At 42.6% G+C, this 18,457-nt stretch overlaps 2 protein-coding genes across 2 annotated transcripts in view; one reads left to right on the forward strand and one right to left on the reverse strand.

The window, feature by feature from the left end:
- The window catches only part of heatr5a (HEAT repeat containing 5a), a 30,010-nt gene extending 26,536 nt beyond the window's left edge, over positions 1–3,474 (forward strand). The window contains exons 42-46 of the mRNA XM_055231367.1: positions 521–1,005; positions 1,094–1,170; positions 1,215–1,368; positions 1,407–1,483; positions 1,605–3,474. Coding sequence (XP_055087342.1) covers positions 521–680 — 160 coding nt within the window. The 3' untranslated portion in view covers positions 681–1,005; positions 1,094–1,170; positions 1,215–1,368; positions 1,407–1,483; positions 1,605–3,474. The remainder of the gene's footprint in view (positions 1–520; positions 1,006–1,093; positions 1,171–1,214; positions 1,369–1,406; positions 1,484–1,604) is intronic.
- A 461-nt stretch (positions 3,475–3,935) lies between these two features.
- Positions 3,936–17,186, reverse strand: g2e3 (G2/M-phase specific E3 ubiquitin protein ligase). The gene is made up of 16 exons (XM_033987791.2): positions 17,055–17,186; positions 14,863–14,909; positions 14,654–14,751; positions 14,134–14,235; positions 11,639–11,763; positions 11,048–11,228; positions 10,455–10,561; positions 10,209–10,325; positions 10,019–10,143; positions 9,423–9,504; positions 8,201–8,440; positions 7,672–7,820; positions 6,874–7,058; positions 6,130–6,302; positions 5,897–5,936; positions 3,936–5,288 (listed from the first exon to the last, which is right to left on the reverse strand). Exons 1-16 carry the CDS (start codon positions 17,057–17,059, stop codon positions 5,097–5,099), a joined length of 1,968 nt encoding a protein of 655 aa, XP_033843682.2. The 5' UTR covers positions 17,060–17,186; the 3' UTR covers positions 3,936–5,096.
- Positions 17,187–18,457: the final 1,271 nt, after the last annotated feature.

Below are 18,457 nucleotides of genomic sequence, written 5' to 3' on the forward strand. Positions count from 1 at the left end.
ACTTATCTGAACTACAACAGGTGAGCTGATTTGTGTTGTTAAACAAATCTTTCTCAAACAACATTACAGTTGAAATTTGGCTAATGCTAGCAAGCCAACAGTTTTTCAGGTAGTTACTGTCACCTTTTTAGTAAAAATCAAACTCCTAAACAGGACCATGAACACTCGGATTGACCACAGGCTCCTGGAAATGGGCTCTTTAAATACAGTTTGGATTTATTCTACAAACTTTTTTGGCTGTGTTTGCTAATGTGTGCATTGTGTCTCCATGGTAACTGCTGAACATTCTACCATAGACACGTAACCTTGACCTCATTGCAGAAATGAAGAGTTTTATGAGGCCGTGTGTAACACCAACATGTAACAGATAAATACATTTTGTTTTTGATTCTTACTTAAGATATATATAGAGATATAGTTGTTGGTCTCGCTGTGACCTTTAAAAGTTAAATATTGTATTAGCTATAACAGCAGGACAAATATGTTCCCATTCCGCTCAGTTTGTTCTCTTCTATCTCAGGTCTGTGATGAGTTCATGTCCAGAGCTAAAGTCTCGTCTGGAGGCAGCGATCAAAGTGAACCAGGAACAGCTGCGGTCCAAGCCCAGCTCAGAGGCCTCTCCTCGGGGACAGAGCTCCGCCAAGACCCCCTCCATCACACTCAAGACAAACTTCCTCTGACCCATGTCAGACCTTGTAGCAAGCAATAATATAACAGCCAATAACGCAATCATTTTGGCTAAGTTTAAATGTAATGAGCCCACAATGCGACAGCGGGCCGATAATGCAACAACGAGCCCGCAACGCAACGAGCCCGCAACGCAACAGGCCCACAGTGTGATAACGGGCCCCCAATGCAACAACAGGCCGATAATGCAGTAACAGGCCCGTTGGTACGTTATCAGCTTATTACATTTACTTGGCCAAAATGATGACATAATTGGTTAATACATCATCAGTTGCTGCACCTGAACCAGGGTCCTGTTTTAGTCCAGGTTTAGTCCAGGTTTAACACTAGTTTAGTCCAGGTTTAGTCCAGGTTTAACACTAGTTTAGACCAAGTTTAGTCCAGGTTTAACACTAGTTTAGACCAGGTTTAGTCCAGGTTTAACACTAGTTTAGACCAGGTTTAGTCCAGGTTTAACACTAGTTTAGACCAAGTTTAGTCCAGGTTTAACACTAGTTTAGACCAAGTTTAACACTAGTTTAGACCAGGTTTAGTCCAGGTTTAACACTAGTTTAGACCAAGTTTAACACTAGTTTAGACCAGGTTTAGTCCAGGTTTAACACTAGTTTAGACCAGGTTTAACACTAGTTTAGACCAAGTTTAGTCCAGGTTTAACACTAGTTTAGACCAGGTTTAGTCCAGGTTTAACACTAGTTTAGACCAAGTTTAGTTTAGACCAGGTTTAGTCCAGGTTTAACACTAGTTTAGACCAAGTTTAGTCCAGGTTTAACACTAGTTTAGACCAGGTTTAATCCAGGTTTAACACTAGTTTAGACCAAGTTTAGTCCAGGTTTAACACTAGTTTAGACCAAGTTTAGTCCAGGTTTAACACTAGTTTAGACCAAGTTTAGTCCAGGTTTAACACTAGTTTAGACCAGGTTTAGTCCAGGTTTAACACTAGTTTAGACCAAGTTTAGTCCAGGTTTAACACTAGTTTAGACCAGGTTTAGTCCAGGTTTAAAGACGCTGTACCTGATTTTTACCATCTTAAATACGTGAAGCCTGTTTGTCTCCATGTAAATATTATTGCTTTGCCTGGAATGTTCCACAGTATGGAACTAATATATCTCCTGAGATCACCAGGGCAAATTACAGGGCAGATCTTTGGAGAGGCGACTCCTCTCACAGTAAGATATTTTTATTAGCATTTATACACATGTAACTAAATAAATGCATTTAGATAGGTATAATGCAATACTGTGGAACTTTCAAAGCAAAAACACCTCCACAGAGACAAGAGACATGCAACATTTAAGTCTCTGTACCTGAGTTTTACCGTCTTAAAAATGTGAAAAACAGAACTAGTTCATTTTAAAGAGTTTGCAGTCCAGTAATTCCTCACTTACCTCATACATTCAGATCCTCCTAATGATTCACCATGATGAGTTTATAAGCACTTTCCACAACTCTGACACCAGAGCGGAGTTTTGCTGTGACAGTAAAGCTAACAACTAGCATGCTAATACACACTTCCTGATTCTATACAGTACACAGTGGACTTCAAGATTTGCCAATAAAATATATCTGTACTGGAGTCGGACACATTCTGTTTAAATACAAAAGGAAAAAATCAGGTACAGGACCTTTAATTCCAGTTTAGACCTGGTTTAGTCCAGGTCAAATCTCATTATGATCATTTTACTTTAAGTTAAAGTTGGTACTAACTGACAGATCTGCAGTGCCCCCCAGAGGCTGTGTCTGTGCTCGTGTATCCCACTCCCCAGACACCTCCCTCTGATGAAGCTCATTCACTGCATTTGCAGCAGTTTAAAATGGCCTTATGCGTTTGAGATTGTAACAAAATCGCACTACATTTGATGAAGAAAACCAGGGAAATGTGAAAAACTTAGATTGAACCTGAAAATGTATTTTTATATGAATGTGATTATGAAACACACAAAACAGTGAGAAGGGACTTACTCAAAGGGACCAATGTTTTACTCATTAACTGTGTTTTCACAAGTGCATTGGACAAGTGTTATTGTAAATTGTCAACTGTCATTTGGCATACTTTTTTACTCCAGATGCCCTCCCTGTCACATCACATTGTAGAGACTGGAAGTAATTACATCTTGCTCAGAGACACAATGGGATTGCTAAATGTGATGTCACTTCCGGGTCCAGGGCACATCAGCTAAATGAAAACAATGGACGTGTCATTGTTCAAATTTGACATAGTACAAAACATTTCTCTAACATGAGTTTAGTTGTGACAGTGAGTCCGAGGGAGGTTGAGGTAAGAAGATAGACTAACCTAGTGTTAGCAGCGAGCGGCAGTGAGATATACACACTGGTAATCCTGTGATGTATTACTAGATTATTTACATATTAGATACAGTTTGAGGTTAAACACAGACTTTTGAAAGGTACTTGTTTGATGTTTAATAAATAAACAGCACTGTGGCGTAGTGTCAAACAAATCTAGACTCATCAGTTGGACTCGGAATAAACCAGGACTGGAGCAAAACTGGACAAAAACTAAACCAGGACTAAACCACGGAAGTGACACCACTTCACAATCCCATAGTTTGGATTCAGGCCAATTTTTTACCCACCGACTGCACTCCCTCACTGCTCACATAATGATAAATGGTTTATTTTCATGGATATTTGGAGAGCCTTAAACATCTGCACTTTAGACAGTTTGACACTAACAGAGTTTTGGTTTGGATTTTGTGACATGAAATGTGTAACTTTCAGAAGCAATAAAATATATAAATGGTTTAACAAAATAATCTCATTATTCAGATGAAATGGACGATGGCTCTGAATATGAGCTGTCAAAAGTATAAAAAAATGTGTCTCTAGTTTTGATACAAATTTTAGTATCAAACTAGATACTTTTGCATGCCTTGATACTAAAAAAAGTCCCATTGACAGAACAGAAACCTTTTTCCTGAACCTTTTCCTGAATATCTTAGAATTATGAGAACAAGTATAAGACATAGATTAGTATACGCCCATGTGCCACTATGGAAGCTATGTGGACACAGATTACACAGATATAAATTCACATTGGAATTGAAAAACAAAGTACGAACATTTAATGTACAGCATCACATTCTCTTGTCTAAAGAAGGTTTTTATCATCGTTGTATCGTCAGTATCAAAATCGAGTTTGATATTTCAGTATAACACTAATCTGAACTTAATTTTGCTGATTAAAAACATTGTCTTTAAGAAATAAAACCAGACTAGAATTTTCTTTTGTAAAACCAGTTCAATAAACAGTAAATAAACAGCACAAACGAATCAAACACACAGATCAACAGGAAGAAAACATTACAGACATGACAACAAAAACCATGTACCATCTGCTCAATGAGTAAAATATGTCAAAGAATGTTTTTAACAATAAAAAGATCAAACTTTTTTGAACAATTAAGATGAGAGTTTTAATGCTTTTTTTCAAGCTAAAGAAAAGTCACGTAGTTTAGTCCTTAAGTGGAATTTTTGGTCCCTCAGGTGCAGTTCTAGTTTGTTCCTAGTACTTTTTGGTTGGAAAACATGACATGTTAGAGAATTACTTAGCAACCATGTGGTACACTGGGCCAAACCTCCTAATGTACACAGAAATTATCATTTGACAAATAAAAATAAAAGAAAACCTTTTTATTTTGTTGAAATAATGCTTTAAGTATCTAAAAATGTGTTTTAAGTAGATTGTGGCCAAACCTTGTCGAAGCCTGATCTGGTCAGATCTCTGAAGCTAAGCAGGGCGGGGCCTGGTTAATACATGGATGGGAGACTGTTGGGTTAAAAAAAACCCACACACATTGAACTAAAGCTGCCAGTCTGCACTATCGGCAGTCCCAGGGCAGCTGTACCTACATAAAGTAACTCATCACCACCAAGTGTGGAGAAAATGAATAATGCTCTGCTCTTTGAGTGTCTTGTGAGTCAAGTGCTATATGAATCTGGTGCATCATTATTATTGCAAATTTGGAGGAATGTTTGGACAGACTTTTCCCAGTGCGGCTCCGTCAGTGTTTTAGAACTCTCTACTTCCTGTAATCTTCAACACATTTTCCATTGTTTCTTGACAAATTGCTTCTTGATGTGTGTAAAACTATAATTTATTTACAATAGGTTTTATTTTCTCCACCAGATCAAGTGAAAATTAGAATCATCCCAACTTGACATAGGCACTTAAACAGGAGCAAGACCCTACACCAGAAAAGTTAGGTATTGCCCATTTAGTCTTTATGGACATCGAGCCAAACAGGCGATGCTATCAAGTTCTAGTCCTGGTTCAGTCCTGGTTTATTTCTAGTCAAGTCCCAGTCCTGGTTTGGTTCTAGTTTAGTCTTGGTTTATTCGGAGTTTAGACCTGGGTTTAGATCCAGTTCTGTCCCAGATTTAGTCCTGGTTTAGTCCTGGTTCAGTCCTAGTGTCCCCCTTGTGGACTGATGTCTTCGGCCTATGGAGGGAACTGGGCGCTTGGGGGTGTGGTCCTGTTCCTGGTGCCCGCATTCGGGAGCTTGATCCTGGGCAGGAGAGGTGTGTGAGAGCTCCCCTCCTCCAGTGAAGAGAGGAAGGAAGACTGACGGGTAGAGCTGCACCTGAACAAAGAGGGAGAGGGCGTCAATCATCATGCGAAAAAATTCCAACTGTTGCCATAGTGATTTGACAATTTAAAACAAAAACGTCTGAAAAGCTGAAAGCCGTGATTAAGAAGCTCCAATGGAAATGCCAGTAAAGGTCTAAACACACCAAATCAGGTTAAAGGCAATAGCTGGCAAGGTCATCTGTAGTGGAATCTGAATGAGTCTGGTGAAAGTAAATGGATTTTTAACATTTTGGTAATTTTAGGGCAAACTGGGTACATTTGCAGCTTTCTTTTTGTGTTGCCTTCAGTGGCCTCTGTGATTTCAAGTTTTATGTAACATCACACAGGACTGTCCTGTTTACAGTCAGGTGCAGGCAGGGGCGGAGTTTGAAGTGTGGATTCTTGTTAGGCCAATCCTGTTCCTTATACCTCCAGACCTCCCCCCTCCCCCTCCCCTTTAGTCCTCCAGGCCCCGCCCAGTTTAGCAGCTCTATTTGAAATGTGTTTGTGGGCGGAGTTCAGGCGTTGAGACCCACTTTAAAAACACAGGGGAGCTTCACCACATCACTAAGGGGAACAAAGTGTTTACAGTGAGATTACAGGTTCAAGTTTCAGACTCACCTGCTCAAAGACACCCAGAGTCTGCAGACCCTCACGGAACCTGAGACAAAACAATATGTCAAATGGGAGGGTCAGTCCTGGGTTTAGACCTGGGTTTAGATCCAGTTCTGTCCCAGATTTAGTCCTGGTTCAGTCCTGGTTCAGACCCTCATTTAGAACTGGTTTAGTCCCTGCTCTGGTCCATGGTTCAGACTGTGATTTCAGTCCTGGTCCAGTCCTGGATCAGTCCTCACCTCTGTAGGGGCAGCTGCATCCTGGTGATCAAACTGAAGGCGATAAGGTCGTCCACTAGCCCCGCCCGCTCCTCGAGGCTCTTGATTGGTCGGTTGCAGCCGGACAGGGTGAGGTGATCAGAGCATGAAGAGAGGACGGACTGGAGCTCCGAGATGGATTGTGCAGCTTCGATCTAAAAAAAAAGTTTTGATTTTTTAAATTTGTATCTTTATCTCATGTTCTAATACTGTTCCCTCATCAAAAACATGATGATTTAGATGTCATTCATGCATGTTTGAGGAACCTAGTGATTTGTCCCAGGAACTATTCAAACCCTCCTTACAGGTGGCAGTACGAGCCTGTACAAGACTCCGCCCACCAGCCTACGTCACCCATGGTCCCACAATTAATATACAAAAACACAGTACAAAACTGTTCACAGCAACTTGACAAACCTGATGTGATGTGCAGTAGTTTCATTAGTGGGATGCAGCTGATTGTGTTATGTTAGTGCTCTGAAGGGGGAGTGACTTAGCACAGAGAGCAAAGAGAGCATTAGAAACGAAAGTGAAACTTATAAAATATGTTAATATGGTTTGGATGAATATAGAATTTTTAAAACATTAAAAGGAAACATATGTTATGCGTTACAGTTAATACCCCATAGAAGAAATGAAATGCTCTCTTTAACTGATGTTAAACTATGATAACTATAGGGACTATCCCACCGCACCAAGTCCATGGGTCCTCTCTGGGTCACTCACCCTCTGGATGGTGCTGGTCAGGGGGGAGCCGGGAGTGAGGTGGCTCAGGGTCAGGGGCTGGTTTTGGGGGAAGTTGAAGAGGAGCTGGTACAGCGCAGGAGAAAAGAACCGCAGACAGGGTGCGCCGTGCACCAGGGCCAGAGCCAGGAGAACGCCAATGTCAAAGTACAGGTCCTCTTTAAGGGCTGGGCACAAGGCAGAGGTCATAGGTCATATAGGGGCAGAGGCAGAGATCATACGGGGGGGAGAGGTCAGAGTTAGAGTGAAGTGAGTGTGACATCACCATCAAGTCTAGCAGTTATAGTGGCTAATCTGCAACCAGGGTCCATATTTGGAAATTCAAGCATGAAACCAAAGAGCCAACCAAGACCGAGGCTGAAGGTGCATGGCCGTTTCTCAACCACACCGCTGATTAGGCAGGAGGCGGATGTCACTCAACCTGTTGCTAACGGTAGTGGGAGCGACGTCAGGGTCTGTTTTTGTGTGTGTGTTCATATCTTGGTTTAGGACAAAATAGTGAAAACCCCAGGATTCTGTAGAGCAGGTTAATATGAACATTTTAAGAACAAAATGACGAGTCTGACAGCAGCAGTTACAGAGAGAGGGGACAGAGTTTTTACATAGAAAGTGAATTAGAGCCAGAGCCGCTGGAGTCGACTCACACCCATGCTCACTTCCTGTTTGGAACACGGCGGATAGCACGCTGTATCCATTTAAATACTACACTGTCCCTGGATCAGATATACAGTAAAAAGAACAGAATTGGTCCTGGTTCAGTCATGGTCTTTTAGTTTGTACCTTGAGCGTTCAGAGCCAGGTTCTTGCATCCCATTGGTCCCTCAAACACCTCACAGTCTTGAATCTGCCGCAGCAGTAGATTCAGGAAGTGCTGCAGAGCACCATCAGTGCCAGGGCTGCTGGAAAACGGAGTCCTGTTGTCTGTGAACCTGAAACAAAAAGCACAGAGGGCTTAAATAGGAGGGGTGGAGGGGCTGATTTCCAGCCTTCGGCGCAGCCTTCCTTATGAGAGAGGAAGGACAACAGCGCCCTCTGCAGTCCAACTTCTTCAGAACCATATCCCAAGAGTGGGAAAGAATCTGCGCGCCCTCATCTTGGTTTAGTGCATCATGGACATAGATCAGGGAACGTCCTTCCTCTCCCGGAAAGAAGAGGTCGCCAAAGAGTGACAGCATCATGTGACTCTTTGGACCCATCTGCACTCCTCATCAAAACATGTCAATGTAAATGTAAATAAACAAACTGATCTGTTAGATGAAAACAAAAAAGTCATTATTGTGACAGCTCTAGACATATGGGGGTGCTATACCTGATGCTCAGCTCTCTGTTTGGGTCAAACTCTGAGCTCCTCAGCAGCTCCAGAGATGGCGCCAGGACATCCTCTCCGCTCACCTCCAGTAGGGGGTGCTGTCTGTCTGTGAGGGGGCGGTGCCTGCCGCTGCGGGGGCGCAGTCTGAAGGTCACCTGGTGCTGGGGGCGGGGCCTGGGCCGCAGGGAGCGAAATAACTTCTGAGGGGAGGCCGAAGAGGGAGAGGAGGAAAGTCGGGACCTGAGAGGAGCAGAGAGACATAAAGAGAGTGAGACAATGAGACAAGGTGAGCCTGAGAGACAGAAGACGGGAACCGAGAGACAGAGGACGAGACCCGAGAGACAATGGACAGGACCAAAGAGACAGAAGATGAGACCCGAGAGACAGAAGACGGGACCCGGCAGACCAAAGGGAGAGGAGAGGTGGGACTTGGGAGAGAGACACAAGAGTAAGCCACCAGAGAGAGACAAGGGACACAGAGGGTTTTTTCTAAAGCCTTGTCTTGGTAGTGTGTTCCTCCAAAGTCACTTCCTTCCTTGGCCCAAACAATGGGGGATGTCATTGTGACCATTTTTTTTTTTTTTTTTTTTTTTTTGCTGTTGCTGCTGTTCCTCTCCAAAGCCTGTTCTATTAGCCCACTGTATAGAGCCTCCCCAAGAAGAAACCCTCATTATAAAGATTTGTATTCATACATATTCTTCCCTTTTAGGTAGATATTAAGTATTTGCTTTTAAAAACTTTCCAACAAGTGGATGCCTATGCTGAATTAGAGCTCCAGCAAAGCTCTCAATCTTATGCATTATGGGTAAATTTGCCAGATCAAGACAGTGAAGTATGCACTTCTGGATCCTTGGTAAAATGCTAAAGTGCTAAAATGCTAACCAAATGGAGGGCACAAACATCGGCCACACCCAGAGGCAAGGACTTCAGTCTTGCGTCTCTGGGTGTTTTCCAAAGCCTAGGACAGAGAGAGACAGAGACGTGGGAGTCAGACAGAGGAACAGAGAGACATGGGAATCAGACATGAGAGACAGAATAAGCCACAGGCTACAGTGAAACACTCCAGGTCCTGGTCTGTCTCTCATTCATCCTGAGACTCCAGACTGCCCCCAGAGGTTTGGGTCAGGACCTGAACCTAAAGCTCACAAGATAAAGTGTTTTTTGTGTGGGGTGTGCATGAATGCGAGGGGGCGTGTCCATAGTGTCCCTCACTCTGCAGTACCTCTTGTGGGAGACGGGGGGCGGCGAGCTGATCCTGGACAGACTTCTTCTCTGAGGGAGGTTTGGAGATGCCATCAACACTGCTACAAACACCAGAAGAAGAACAAGTCAGTGTGTATGGCACCCTCCAGAGGTCAGCAAGGGAATTACAAACATATATAAGGCAAATAAAATAAGGTTGTGTATATGACAGATTATGACAGAATGCACACATAAACACCATCAAAATGTTTTTAAATAGTTTGAAATACAAGATACAAAAAAGGAATTAAACACCACAGTTTTGGAAACCTGTGATCAATGCTGAGGGAAAACAACTATAGAATGGTTAAAAGCTCTAAAGAGTCAATTTTACAGAAAAGCCCTGATTTTAAAACAAAGCTGCGTGTGTAACAGCTTCAGACAGAGCAGTGCCTGCAGTTGATGACATCATCTGTAAAGTATCAATAGTTATGTGTTGTTATCATGCTGTTAGCGTGTTGTTATCATGCTGTTAGCGTGTTGTTATCATGCTGTTAGCATGTTGTTATCATGCTGTTAGCATGTTGTTATCATGCTGTTAGCATGTTGTTATCATGCTGTTAGCATGTTGCTCACATTTCCCGTCGATGGCGCTAGTGCAGTCGGGACACGCCCAGTCTCGTGTCTCTAGTCTGAGACCGGAGCACTTCCTGTGAGTCCCTCTGGATCCACAGAGACGGCAACGGATTATCTCCAGGTATCTGAAACAAGACCAGGACTGAACTAGGACCGGACCCAGGACTAAACTCATATATTAGGTTCTTACCCTGTCTTGGCGGAGTGGCCCCTCCCCTCGGGGCATTCACAGGTCTCTGCGTCACAGTGTCTGTAAACCTCCAACAGCTCTGAGTATGCCCCAGTCTCCAACTCCCACGATGCATCTCTGCATACAACAGATGACATCAGTTTCAAGTTACTTTATAGCAGTTACTGAGACTATGACCTCTGGTGTGTGTGTGTGGTGAAAGTATATTTTATTTAAATCATGTTTTGTGTTTATTTGACCTCTGACCTCTCTGGGATGTGGATCCCAAGTCGCAGCATTTCCTCCTGAAACTGATCTTTGTTGTTACACAGAGTGCATCTGAAGAAGAACAGCCCCGAACTGTGAGCCTGACGCTGTAACAGACCAAAGTTAGACCAGGACTGAACTGGCACTGAAGACAGAAGTGTGAGCATGATGCTGCAACAGGCCAGAGTTTGACTAGGACCAGGACTAGGACCAGGACCGGGACCAGGACCAGGACCAGGACCAGGACCAGGACCAGGACCAGGACCAGAACCAGGACCAGGACCAGGACTAGGACCAGGACTAAGACTGATGACAGAGCTGTGAGCTTGTTAAGTCCAAGTTAAACAGTGCTTAGGTCCTAAAAGGTAAAATGTGTTTATGTTTATAGAATCTAAACTCAACATGTTTGCCCTGCACACAAGCTCCCTCCTCCTTTAGGGTGTGCCCTCTGACCTGGACAGATTCTAAAGATGTGCCCTCTAACCTGGACACAGATTCTAAAGGTTGTGACCTCTGACCTAGACACAGATTCTAAAGATGTGACCTCTGATCTGAACACAGATTCTAAAGGTTGTGACCTTGTACCCTCTGACCTGGACACAGTGGCGGTGGAACCAGCTGCTGTGACAGGAGGGACACTTGAGGATGGAAAAGGACAGAAGTGGGTCTATGGGGTCCAGACAGACCGAACAGGACTGAGGAAGACTCAGGTCCAGACCAGGACTCAGACCAGGACTCAGACTCTGGGACGGGGCGTGGGCCGGGCAGTACGACCTGGGACAAGAGGAAGCAGTTAGTGTGGATTTGCCATAGACTGCCTCTCCCCTCAGTCACTCTCTTTATACACAAGACATGGGTTTAGCTCATATACAAACAGATCTATATAACCCTAACCTTAACCCTAACTTTAACCTAAACCCAAACCTTAACCCTAGCCTATTTGAACCCAGATCTGAACCTTAAACGACTCCCGCTTCAGAGCACTATCACAACACAATCAGCTGCATCCCACTAATGAAACTACAGCACATCACATCAGGTTTGTCAAATTGCTGTGTACAGTTTTGTATCATGTTTTTATATATTTATGGAGAGGCTTGTGGGCGGAGCATGGGTGACGTAGGCTTGTGGGCGGAGCCTTGCAGTCGTCCTCCTCTTTGGACATGTTGTGTGTGCAGACTCACGGGAAAGGACACTTGAACTGGGACACAAACTCCAGCCTCTGTCCACACGGGAAATGCACCTTCTTCCTGCAGCGCGGCACAAAACAGCCCACGCACGCCCCCTTCTTGTGACACCCGAAACATGTCTGGAAAATAAATATGGCGTTCAAATGAAAACCAAAGGAGGCACGACATTAGGGCTGAGGGGCTTTGGTCATTTAGTCCATGAATCGCTCCATGGAGTCTCACTCAACCAAAATGTGTATTAGAATGACTCATCATGTTCTTTATATGATTAGAGTTTATATGGGACTACAGCAGAGAGGATGAGTTTAATCTGTTTTCCTTGTACTTTTTTCCTGCATAAATACTAGTTTTTGCATGAACTCCCCCTGCAGGTGTCATCTTGTGAGTGCACTTTGGATCAGATACAGAGATACAGAATAGTTGAGAGCTTTTGACACGCCCCCTTTTTAGTCAACCAGTCCGACAAGAATTTATTTAGTCCCATATTAGACGAAATACAAGATCTAAGAGAGCACATTCTGCTTCTGAAAACATACTAAAGACCTGGCACCTGTTTGTCTCCATGGAGAGGTTATTGGTTTACTGGTTTGATCTATAAAGCGGCAAGCTGCTCACAGTATATATGAATAAATGTTTTTCAAGATGTGTTTGAGCAATATAATCACCTCTAAATGAATGTAAGGAAGACAGATAACACTGTGGAACAAAAGGAAAGCAGTAACATCTCCAAGGAGACCAGCAAGTGGCAATGGTGAACCCTACCCCTGGAAAGTTACATAGTGCATCTTTAACAATGAACAATGATGAACAACACAAAAAAATAAAATATAGAGGGGGGGGGGGGGGGGGGCGAATCTGGTTTAATTTGATGCCTAAACCACCTGTGTATGAACACGTGTGTGTATATAATATAAGTATGTGCATACAGTTGAAACCAGAAGTTTACATACACTATATAAAAAGACAAATGTGTTTTTTTTTCTCACTGTTTGACATGACCTAAAACAGGAAAAGTTTAATTTGATTTCAATTAGGATTAACAAAATTGTTTATATTTGTTAAATACCAGAATAATGAGAGAACTATCTTCAAAGTCAGAGGTTTACATACATTTTATTAATATTGGGTGCAATTGCCTCTAAACTGTATGACTTGGGTCAAATTTTTTTCCTTCCACAAACTTCTCACAATAGTTGGCAGGAAATTTGGTCCATTCCTCCTGATAGAACTGGTGTAACTGAGCCAAGTTTGTGGCCGTCTTGCTCACACATGCCTTTTCAGGTCTGTTCATACATTTCAATGGGATTGAGATCAGGTCTTTGTGGTGGCCACTCCAAAACATTGACTTTGTTATCCTTAAGCCACTTTGTAACCAGTTTGGCAGAATGCTTCAGGGAATTGTCCATTTGGAAGACCAGTTTGTGTCCAAGCTTTAACTTCCTGGCTGAAGTCTTGAGATGTTGCTTTAGTATTTCCACATAATGTTCTTTCCTCATGAATTTTGTGAAGTGAGCCAGTTCCTGCTGCAGCAAAACAACCCCACAACATGATGGCACCACCCCCATATTTCACAGTTGGGATGGTGTTCTCAGGCTTGTAAACATTCCCCTTTTTCCCCCAAACATAAAAATGCTCATTATGGCCAAACAGTTCAATTTAGTTCCGTCAGACACAGGAAATGTCTCCAAAAATGAAGGTCTTTGTCCCTGTGTGCATTTGCAAACTTGGAGTACTGTCTTCTTCGTGCAGAGTGTGTTTCAGTCCATGTCAGTACAGTCCTCGTTTCACTGTGGATAATGACACACTCTTATCAGCTTCAGCAGCATCTTCACAAGGTCTTTTACTTTTATTCTTGTGGTGATGCACATTTCAGACCAAAGCACGTTCATCTCTGGGACATGTCTCCGTCCTGAGCGGTGTGATGCTGGACAGTCCCATGGTGTTTATACTTGTGTATAATAGTTTGAACAGATGAACGTGGAACCTTCAGGCATCTGGAAATTGCACCAGGATGAACCAGACTTATGCAGGTCCACAATAGTAATCTTACTGTATGTAAACTTCTGACTTTAAAGAAAGTAATAAAAAATTGTCTTAATTGTCTTTCTCACTATTCTGGCATTTAGAAAATAGAAACAACACAAAACAGGAAAGGTTTAGACCACATGTGTCAAACTCAAGGCCCGGGGGCCAAATGCAGCCCGCCATGTCATTTTATGTGGCCCACGACAACGTAATTTAAATGTATGACTGTCTTAAAATGTCAGTTTATCAGAAGTTACGCAGTTACACAGACATATTTTTTATATCTTTGCAAATTTGAGACAAACCATTTTGCTGATGTGGCCCTTGGTGAAACTGAGTTTGACACCTCTGGTTTAGACTGATTTCATGTCAGACAATGAGATAAAAAAAAAAACCCATATGTATCGTTTTATATAGTGTATGTAAACTTCTTATATGTATGTACACTGTATAAAGAGTCTCACCAGTCGACTGGAGCGGCGCATCTCTCTTTTTATGTCGTTGACCAGAAACCCAAACACGCCCTCACGCTCAGCCCCCTTTTGATACACGCCGCAGGACGTCAGCTACAACAAAAAACTTGGCTCAGTTCCTGGTCCCGTCCCCGGTCCCGTCCCCGGTCCCGTCCCCGGTTCAGTCCCTGGTCCCGTCCCCGGTTCAGTCCCTGGTCCCGTCCCCGGTTCAGTCCCTGGTCCCGTCCCCGGTTCAGTCCCCGGTCCCATCCCTGGTTCAGTCCCCAGTCCAGGTCCCCGGTCCAGGTCCCCGGTCCCGTCCCCGGTCCCGTCCCCGGTCCCGTCCCCGGTTCAGTCCCCGGTTCAGTCCCTGGTCCCGTCCCCGGTTCAGTCCCTGGTCCCGTCCCCGGTTCAGTCCCCGGTCCCATCCCTGGTTCAGTCCCCAGTCCAGGTCCCCGGGCCAGGTCCCCGGTCCAGGTCCCCGGTCCAGGTCTCGGTTCAGTCCCTGGTCCCGTCCCTGGTTCAGTCTTACCAAACAGAAGTAGTGCACAGAGCGTTTCAGTTCTGGGACTTTAACTTTGTCTCCGAGGATCACTGGGTCGTCGTCACAGGAACCGCACAGAGCGCAACCTGGAAAATTTCACAACAAACATACAAAATTAATTATTCAACTAAAAGTGATTTTATTTCATTCCAGACAAACACAAAACTGTTTAATCAATTTTTTGAAAAATCGCTTACTTTCTTCCGGGACCTTCGGCTTTGGCTTCAACTTCTTCATTTTGACTCTAAAAACAAACATTAATATTAAACACGGTTGTCAAAAGTACCAAAAATTAGATACTAGACAATACTAAAACTAGTATCGAAACTAGATATTAGTTTTTCACAGGTACCGATACTAAAAAACTCCCATTAACAGGACAGAAATTAACCTTTCCTGAATATCTTTAGAATGATCTTGAGCTGTATCAAAACAAGTATAAGACTACTATACGCCCATGGACCACTATGGAGCCTACTGGACAGTGAGGGATTACACAGATATAAGGCCATGTAGGAAAAGAAAAGAAAGTACTACCATTTAATGCTGTAAATGACATTCTGTTGTCTAAAGATTCTATTGTTGTCGTGGTATAAGAATCAGTATCAAGTATCAAGTCTATTCCTTAGTATGAAAATTTAGTTTGAAATTGTATTATCGTGACAACACTAGGTAGGACTGCACTATTACTCAAGGATTCTCAGGTGGAGTTTGCTGTGTGACGGTCAGATACGGATGTGTGACCTGGTTTATGGTTAATATCTGTACCTGAGCCTATCCACATGAAACAAAAACTGACTCAAAGTTCAGTGTCTGCTCTGTCAGTTTAAATGAATAAAAGTCACATGATTTTTTTCACAATCTCTTTACAAAGTGGAGCCCTTATTCAAGCCCAAAGACATGAGTGTCGTCAGAGACTTTAAGACACAAAATTAATATGACGAGTTTGTGGAGCCCATCCCAAACCAATAATGAGAAGAACCGGGACTAAACCAGGACCAAACCGGGACTAAACCAGGACTAAACCAAACCCATCCCAAACTAATAATGAAAAGGTTCAGCGTTTGTAGGTCAGAAGTTTGGAGATTTATTTAAAAACAGTGAATGTCCCATAGAGTTATACAGAGTTATATGGCATTATAAAGAGCTATATAGATGCCTGCACAAATATAACTCCACCCTCATAGTAAACAAAAGGCGATTGTGATATAAGAACCTGTGATTTTGTGCTTCATTTCATTAAACACAAGTCTTAACTATTACAGATTTAAGTATAATTTTAACCAGACATGAGTCCTACGGCAACTCACACACGGACAAGATACATACAGCTAATATACAAAACACCACTGTACATGATGACAGTTAAATATCTTGACTATTGCCTTTTATAACCTTACTAAACAGTGACCTAACTTAAAAATAAATAAATAAATAAAAAAACAAACTGAGGCAGGTTCTACAGAGTTTCTATAGGGAGGTGTGTAGAGATGTTTTACTGAACACTAAACATAGCCACTTTAGTGCTGTCACAATACTAAAATTTCAAACTTGATTTCGATAAGGAATAGACTTGATACTCAATAGTGATTCTGATACCACGATGATGATAAAAACACTCTTTAGACAATATACTGTGATGTTCCACATTAAAGGGTAGTACTTATCTTCTATTCCCATGAGTCCTTATATCTGTGTAATCCCTCATGGGCCCAGGTAGGCTCCATAGTGGTCCATGGGCGTTTACTAGTCTATGTGCCTTATACTTGTTTTGATACAGCTCAAGATCTCTCAAAAGTTATGCAAGAAAGGTTCATTTCTGTCAATGGGACCTTTTTAGTATTGATACCTGCTGTGAAAATTAGAATCTAGTTTTGGTACTAGTTTTAGTAAACATTAGTATTTTGGATACTTTTGACAGCCCTAATAGGGACAGTGCTCTACTCATTTCCACCTGGGTAGTGGGCAGGCAGAGGTCAAAGTTCATAAAATCAAACATTCAAAGAAAATAGTATCAGACTATTCTAGTGCTGGCACAATATTAACGGATTTTTAACCACCCTCCCTAGTAGTATTAAGTCTATTTAACTGTTTTTAAATAGCTATTCATCTTATTGTTACCATTTTGTTATTTTAAAGCTCATTTAAAGTCTTTTCCAGTGCAGCCAGCGGCTAAAGTGACACTAAACCCCTGAACACAACACATAACAGTCCGATCCTGTTAATAAGCTCGTTTTAGATTCATAAAACTGTTTTCTTAAGTGAGTTTCGTGCTCGATTCCCTGTCCTCTCCGTGTGATGGTCCGTGTCTAAGTGAGCTGTACTTTGAGTCAAACTAAAGCGATAAAAGTGTTTATTTTTGGGGTTAAAAGTGTCTAAACGCGCTCACCTCATGTCTGCGCCGCTCCGTCACAACCTGCGCAATAAACCCACTCTTTGTGCTGCTTTTATATTGTGTGTTTTCTTGTTTTGTTGTTGTTGTTGTTTTTTTTTCTTTTGGACTTTTCGCTCGTGTTTTGACGAAGCAGGAACGGAAGCGCTCAGTTCAAATTTCCCTCTTTCAAAACAAAAGCCCGTGTTTCCGGTTCCGCTGTTCCGGGTCCGCTGTTCCGGTTCCGCTGTTCTGGTTCCTGACAGGTTTGTCTCTTGAGACTGAATGCTTCATTTTCAAGAGGGACCCGTTTAACCAGAAAACAGAGCAACTCGTGTAAACAGCGTGTTTTACTGCAGAGATCTGATTATTAACTGAAGTATAAGTTTGTATGAATGTTTTTAAGTGCTTGAAGTTTTAATTCCAAGCCTATTAAAATCTACCATGGGGTCACATTGAACAAATAAATCATGCAGGTGCTACAAGAATGAAGTCCTGAACAGAAACTCAAAAGATGTCTAAGACATTTCGACATTAAAGTCATAATTGTTAGAGAATAAAGTCATAATATAGAAAATTGATTTTAATTTTACCAAACATAAAGTTGATATTTAATGATTTAGGGGTCAATGCTGAATCAAAGCAAACATAAGCTGCAAAGACTGGGCATGGATGAGTTAAAGGTTACATAAATCAAACTTTGAAATGGTGGTATGTTACAGGCCCCATGTGTTTGTGAGTTATTAGATCACCACTGCAGTTTTGCTGCCGCCATCATATGCATCAATCACAAACTGTTCAATGAAGTAGGCTATGTTTGTCCCTGTGGATTGACTGCACTCCTGCTTGGAAAAAGCATGCAGAGTGTGGTACCCCCTGGGGCTCAGTGGGCAGGACATTGCTCATTGTGGATAACTTCAGGCCCTAGTTATGGGGCTTGTGGAGCCCTGTGCTCTGGGCAGCCTTGGTTTTACACACAGATTATAATGTAGCCTCATCTCTGTGGGCTCTGTTTAGTCCAACACACAGAGCTAAAACGTGTTTCAGTCCCTGATCCATGATTCTTTATGCAGAATCGACTACAGCTCACTGTCCTCTCAGTTCCCCGTTGAGGCTCTGGAGCAATGTGTCCTGTTTCTGTGGATGTTCCAGGTCCACTGTGTAAACTGTGTCTCTTCCTGCTCCATAAGCTCACAAACAGGTGCAAACAAGTGTAAAAGTGAGGAAAGCTCAAAGAGAACAGATTAATGGTCAGTGTCCTGCCCAGCAGCGCTCAGCTACAAAGGCTGATGAGGGTCATTCCCAGGGAAATAATTCAACAGTTGATAATGTTTAAAAGGCCAGAAATATAACGTTCTATATCCATCGTTTTTATTTAAGCTTTCAATCAAATAAGGGCCATTCTTTTGTCCTCAGGTCAT

This window comes from Periophthalmus magnuspinnatus, chromosome 22, assembly GCF_009829125.3.
Source record: "Periophthalmus magnuspinnatus isolate fPerMag1 chromosome 22, fPerMag1.2.pri, whole genome shotgun sequence".
Taxonomy (NCBI): Eukaryota; Metazoa; Chordata; class Actinopteri; order Gobiiformes; family Gobiidae; genus Periophthalmus; species Periophthalmus magnuspinnatus.

Coding starts and splice junctions, on each gene's coding strand:
- g2e3 (XM_033987791.2), bottom strand. Junction 11,229..11,638: donor CAGTTCAAGTGTCCTTTCCC/GTGAGTCTGCAC, acceptor CTCTTGTCCCAG/GTCGTACTGCCCGGCCCACG. Junction 10,144..10,208: donor GGCCACTCCGCCAAGACAGG/GTAAGAACCTAA, acceptor GTCTTGTTTCAG/ATACCTGGAGATAATCCGTT.